This window comes from Nicotiana tabacum, chromosome 4, assembly GCF_000715075.1.
Source record: "Nicotiana tabacum cultivar K326 chromosome 4, ASM71507v2, whole genome shotgun sequence".
Taxonomy (NCBI): Eukaryota; Viridiplantae; Streptophyta; class Magnoliopsida; order Solanales; family Solanaceae; genus Nicotiana; species Nicotiana tabacum.
The window spans coordinates 80,965,559-80,971,558 of NC_134083.1; the positions used below are offsets into that span (position 1 = coordinate 80,965,559).

A 6,000-nucleotide genomic window follows, 5' to 3' on the forward strand; every position below is an offset into this window, starting at 1 on the left:
CAATCTTCTTTGGTTAATTTTTCAGAGTTTCGGTTGCAGTTAAACAAAGAAGACAAGAGGAGGAAAGCTTCTTGAGAATGAGTTAATGGCTATTTCGCGCCAAATTAGTTTGTTTAACGGTTATGCTTAAGGAGACGTCGGTTCGTTTATTTTCCCCAATGGTAAGGTAGGCCATTTCTCTTCTTTTTATTTAAGATTTAAGACGAGGAAATATTAGGCAAGCCTTTTGTAATTTTGTTTTTTCTTTTTCCTATTTTTTCCATCAACAGAGAATCGTGAGTTTCTTCTCTTTTGTATAATTAACAGGGAATGAGGTCTAATTGGATTGTACAAATGAGACCGTTTCGGCCTCGTGATTTATAAAACAGTAATCTTCTGTTTAATAATTGCAAAAAGAAACTCTTACAAAACATTATTCAATGACAAATTACTGAATTTATCCCTCAGCAAGAAAAAGAAAAGAATAAAAAGTAAGGTTTGAGAAACAAAGAACGAGTATATGACAGTGCCAATTTCTTCGTCATATATTTAGATCTTCCTTGTTTCCCTATTTAAGCCATCTAATTTTGTTTTTCCTAGATTTTCAATTCCTCATTTATGTAGTTACCCTCGTATAATTATGAAAGAGTTCAATGCCCTTGGTTTGAAATATTATCCAACCTGCGCTATATTACACAACGTGGTGAATATTTTTCCAAATAAATTTTCATTTATACTGTAGTGTTAAGTGGCCTGTAGCGAAGGATATATTTAATATATTTAATCTTTCATTGTGGCTTTGATCAACAATAACATATTCATTGTAGTCCCACGAGTAGGTTCTGGAGAGGGTAGAGTGTACGCAAACCTTACCTCTACCTTTAAGAAGACAGAGAGGATGTTTTCGGTAGACCCTCGACTCAGGAAAGATAAAGAGAAAGGGCAATAACAAGCAAAATAATCCGACAACCGAAGCAAAAATACAAAACTAATACTAGGTCATTATGGTTTTAATCATTGTTCTATATCTTGAGTTAAATATTGACTCGGTGAAAACTTTACTAATAAGTAATAATAATAATAATCAAGTTTAATCATAAACTCAAGATATTTATCGCTAGTAGTGCGAGTCAGGTCAACTTAAAATTATATTATGTTCACATATCGCGCGTTAAACTTGTTTTTATTGCTCAAAATGATTGTTAAAAGCTTAAAATACTATTTGAGTTCTAATAGAAACATTATCTTATGTTTAAGAACTACAGTGAAGGCTCGTTTGTTTCGTGAGATAAAGGATAACTAATCCTGAAATTAAATTTGAGATGATTTTATCCCACGTTTGGTTGAAATAAAATCGCAGCATAACTAATCCCGCGATTAGTTATCACGGGATGCGGTGTTATTTTATCCCCATGGGAGGATGGAATAACTAATCTCAGGATAACATAATTTCCAACCAAATGACCCCTGAGAGTACAATTAATGAAGTTTTATTCTTTCTAGTCTTCCTTTTCTCGTAAGAAATAACACATCTTTTTAACACTTTGAGGGAGTTATTCTGCAGTGTTAGATTCGTCCAGAGGTTAGAATGATAAGGAACAATTTCCTTTTATATATATCTACACTTATATTTCAGGCAAATAAATAACTTTTTCCATTAAATTAATAAAGTTACAATTACCTCCCAGTTTAAATTTGTGTAGAAACTGACTTGATGTGAGTTATTGACTACAAATAAATAACCTGGTAGTGTTAAAATCACCGCTTAAGGGACTTCCACAACGCATTTCCTCTTGGAAATTATTTAGGAACTGCCCAAGGACAGTGAAGGCAATAAGATTGTACAGATTTGTAAAAGGTTCCAATAGAAGAACAATACAGAGAGGACAATACTCATCTACATTCAGCTAATGCAATAAGCGAAGAAAGAAAAATAGAAGTGCAACCTACAGATGCGCAAAGAACAAGAATGACATAGCTCAGTTGCTAATCAAGCATCCAACCATAGTATCCAAGGCACAACGCCACGCTCAGCAGACAAAAGTTTGAAATCCTACTGCCGCATATCACTGGTCTCTGGCTACTAACAACTAATACTTTACCCAAAAAGTATAAACTGGTAAGCTGATGGCAAGAAAATGCCAACTAGACAAACGAGGTCCGCCCCCATAATTGCTTATGCCCATGAAGGGCTGCTCTCATTTGCAATATCATACTTGATCCACTTCTGGATCCTTTTCACAACAAAGAAATACTGCCAAAGGTACAACAAAAGCGGGAGTTGTTAGCCGTACGACAAATCCAATAATTACTAATGCACAAAAAGTGTTTTCAGATTGAGAGCTCACTTGGAATGCTAATATAAAAGGAATTAGCACTTTGCCCCTATTGTTGGGGTTTGGACCTTCGATCAATTTTTGGTCAACCAAAATACCCTTGCTTCCACTTAAAACAACATCTGTAATGGTTTGGACTAAATTGGGTATCCATGCAGTTCCACTTGGAAGTATCTGTGAACAATACAGACCATTTTTAAAAGCTTAGTATACTGAAGAAAATTCACAAAAGGATGAAAATGAATTGAAGAATAAACCTACCTTTTCGTCACTTTCATTCTTGTTGCATCTCCCACTATTCTCAACCAAAACAACAGGAACTGCAGCAGCCTAACAGCAAAGACAGCAATATATCAAAGATGAAAGTGTAGTCGTGCAAAAAGCATCACAAGAGCAAACAACTTGCTATCGCTGGGAATCCATGTAAACTTGCAAGCAAGATGTCAGGTTCGCTAGCAAAACTCCTCTTCCACTTCCATTCTCTCGCTTCACAGAGCAGGAGATTGATTCTTTGCTATTGGTTTAGTTTTCAATATATTAAATTTAACTATCAAAAAGAAGGGTAAGACAGCCTTTAACTTTTGTGTCAGTCCCTCCCCAAGTTTCTGAACTGAAGTTCAAGTCACGTTTGTAAATGCAAGCACAACATATATGTGTATCAGAGAACCTTGACGCTCCCCCCCCTCCCCCAACTCTTTTTTTGATCAGTATCACAGACCCTGACCATTACAAGTATATATTCAAATTAGGGTCATTTTATACACTACAGTGACTGGCAGATAAACAGATTGTCTAACAAAGACAGGTACCAGAAACAAATTAACTTTTGCATAGAAGGTTAAGGAGCAAAGGCTCTCATTAGCTGATGTTGGGCGTGATGATTATAACTCTCACTCTCTCACATGCATGCATGTCATGCACACAAAAAAAAAGCATGTAGTAAGTATGTTTAGAGTCAAAGAAAGGGAGGAGTTATGAATACCGTCAGACAACAGTGTGGGAAGGTCAAGACCATGAACTAGACCAGAAGCTGCCATGTTGTAGAATGTAAATAAGCACATTAAGTGAATTTCAGGGAGAAGAGATGGTTGGTTATCCCTGTTTTCCAATGAACATAAGCAGGAAGACACTCGACATGGAAAGGAAGCAAGTGCGGAGGCTGAAGCGACTTCTTCCTAATAATGGTGACAAAGACAGGCCATCTTTGAGGTGAAGGACCTAAAGAGAGGCACTACCATGTATGTCCTAGAGTGTCAACAAGGAATACATGACTCAGGAGAGTACAACAAGGAAGGATCTACATTCAAATTGTGTGCAAGAATTTAGATTCAAGAGAACATGAATTGTAGAAGATTGTGATCCTACTGAAAATATACTTCGAGCAAGAAGAGGAAGTACACTACTGTGACCTAGCACCTACCTGAATCTCTTGTTTCCTAATTCGAGCCCCCATCCGAACAATTTTCAAAAGTGCCTCTGATCTTTGGGACGTGAATTCGTCATAAGTCAATCCATCAGGAGGAGAAAGTTGAGCATGACTGAGAACCACAATTCCTCGGCGCCATATTTCCTTGCCAAAACTTTCAGTAATAGCCTTTACAATCTGTTTGTCCAAGTTATCCACTCTATATGCATCCAGACGATCCACATAGAGCAAAACATCAATTGTCTTGTTCAAGAGGAACCTGTTTGAGGCCAATTACCAGAAGATCATTAGATGAGAATACAAGAAGTAAAAGAGCAGTCAAACTGGGGGAAAAAATACATGAACAAGATCAAGCACCTAAATATTTTCAACATGCTAGCACTTACTTCTTAATGAGATCAAGAGCCTGGTCATTGACGTATCCTCCTTCAACAAGCCCTGGGGTGTCAATTATGTTTAATGTAAACCCAGCTCGAGAACGCGAAACCATCACTGGTCTTGGTGTTTCTGACTGAAAATCAACAACTTTATTTCAGTATCCATAACAAGAAGAAAGGCCAGAAACCTTTCACTTATTCAATCCAATGCTGCCACAATAGATACCTGAAATGCGCTAACAGCAACTGCTCTTTCCCCGATAATTGAGTTCACTGTTGAAGATTTCCCAACACCACCTTTCCCCATTACTAGGATCGTCAGGGTACAGACATTCTATGACAAGTTAAATAAAGGGAGTTGCATCATATCAGATGTAAATTGTACTAGCAAGAAAACCAACCATTTTGCACTTATAATGCGCAAAACAAATGAATATTAACAGCAAAATACTAAAAATGGATAAACTAGCCCTATGTTCGGATGTCACTTTGGAAACATCCTGCAATATTTTCTTATGATTACCTAGTAGAGGGAGTACGCGGAATCGTTGGAAAAGGTTTACTTTCCTCTATGAGCTCAGTTTTACAGGGGCAATGAAGAGCTACACAAGAATCTGCAGACCATCTACCCTATCAACTAAGGGGAATGGGATGCCGATCACAAGGTAAGAGAAACCTATAACACGAGGACTAGTGACAGTTCTTCTAATAGATAACCTGGTCAGCGAAAGAAATCAATTATCAGCACCTATCCTGACCATTTGCTAGACCATTCAGATTTGAATGTAGAACATGAGCAACTGCAGAATTTGGTTTAACATAACTATGTGCCCTTTCAAACACCGTGATATAAAATGAAACAAACAATATAAATCAGCATGGCATGTAATGAGAATTCGTTAAAAGAGAGATGTGCACCTCCTGTTTCAGTTTCCCCAGTAATTCAAGCAACTTTGATTGAGTGGCAGCAGGAAACTGTTGTATTCCAGCCCATTCTCTAATTATTTGAGATGCCATTGATAGCTAACAGCCAAAACAACTCCACGTTAGAGCTAAAATCACATTAAAATTAGAAAATTTACAGGAAGTAGACACTTGAAGAAAAACCAAAGGAAATTAAAGGACTAAAATATAATACAAAACCTTAACCCTGGACTAATTCAGTACGTTTTGGCGAATAAGTATCTAAATTTAGGGTTTTGCACACAGTAACTAACCAAATCCATATAACAATATAACCAGAGAAATTTTAATGAAATCCAACATAAACCGTATAGCTTGGTCTCGTAGAGAAGAATTTTCGCGGGTACCAAGTAAACCAGTAAAGCAGAAAATTATGATGATTAAGAAGAATGATAAAGCATAAAATATTTGAGTGAATGTTTGGGAGAAAGCTTACCAAATGGGTAGAGAGAAACGCAGTTGATAGGGAGAATTATCCTTGCAAAATCTGCCACAGATGACAAATTGTGGGGGTGTTGAGGAAGAGGGAAAGGGTTTAAGGGGAAGCCTCTCTTCAGCTTTTTTAGCTTTGAAAATCTTTTTTCGGACCGCCTTATCGTCTTCGTATTTTGGTCCGCCCTCTCCCCCCTCTCTCTCTCTCTCGCCCCCTCTCGGCAAATATGATTTTAATCATTTTATACTATCTTCCATTTGACAAATTGTGACATTAAATAAACGGAAAATGGTCAAAATTGTCCCTAACGTATTTAAAATAGTTCACAAATAACTTTCATTAATATTTCGGTCCGCAAATACCTTTAACGTTTATTTTTAGACTCAAACTTACCCATATATCTAACAGAAAGGTCAACAATACCCCTAACGTATTGAAAATAGTTCAAAAATACTCTCCGTTAACCTTTTGGTCCGCAAATACCCC

At 36.9% G+C, this 6,000-nt stretch overlaps 1 protein-coding gene across 1 annotated transcript; it reads right to left on the reverse strand.

The window, feature by feature from the left end:
* Positions 1-1,765: 1,765 nt before the first annotated feature.
* LOC107780482 (translocase of chloroplast 34) lies at positions 1,766-5,736 on the reverse strand. The gene is made up of 8 exons (XM_016601032.2): positions 5,518-5,736; positions 5,037-5,141; positions 4,345-4,452; positions 4,128-4,252; positions 3,736-4,000; positions 2,577-2,645; positions 2,328-2,489; positions 1,766-2,233 (listed from the first exon to the last, which is right to left on the reverse strand). Exons 2-8 carry the CDS (start codon positions 5,133-5,135, stop codon positions 2,156-2,158), a joined length of 906 nt encoding a protein of 301 aa, XP_016456518.1. The 5' UTR covers positions 5,136-5,141; positions 5,518-5,736; the 3' UTR covers positions 1,766-2,155.
* Between the last annotated feature and the right edge of the window lie 264 nt (positions 5,737-6,000).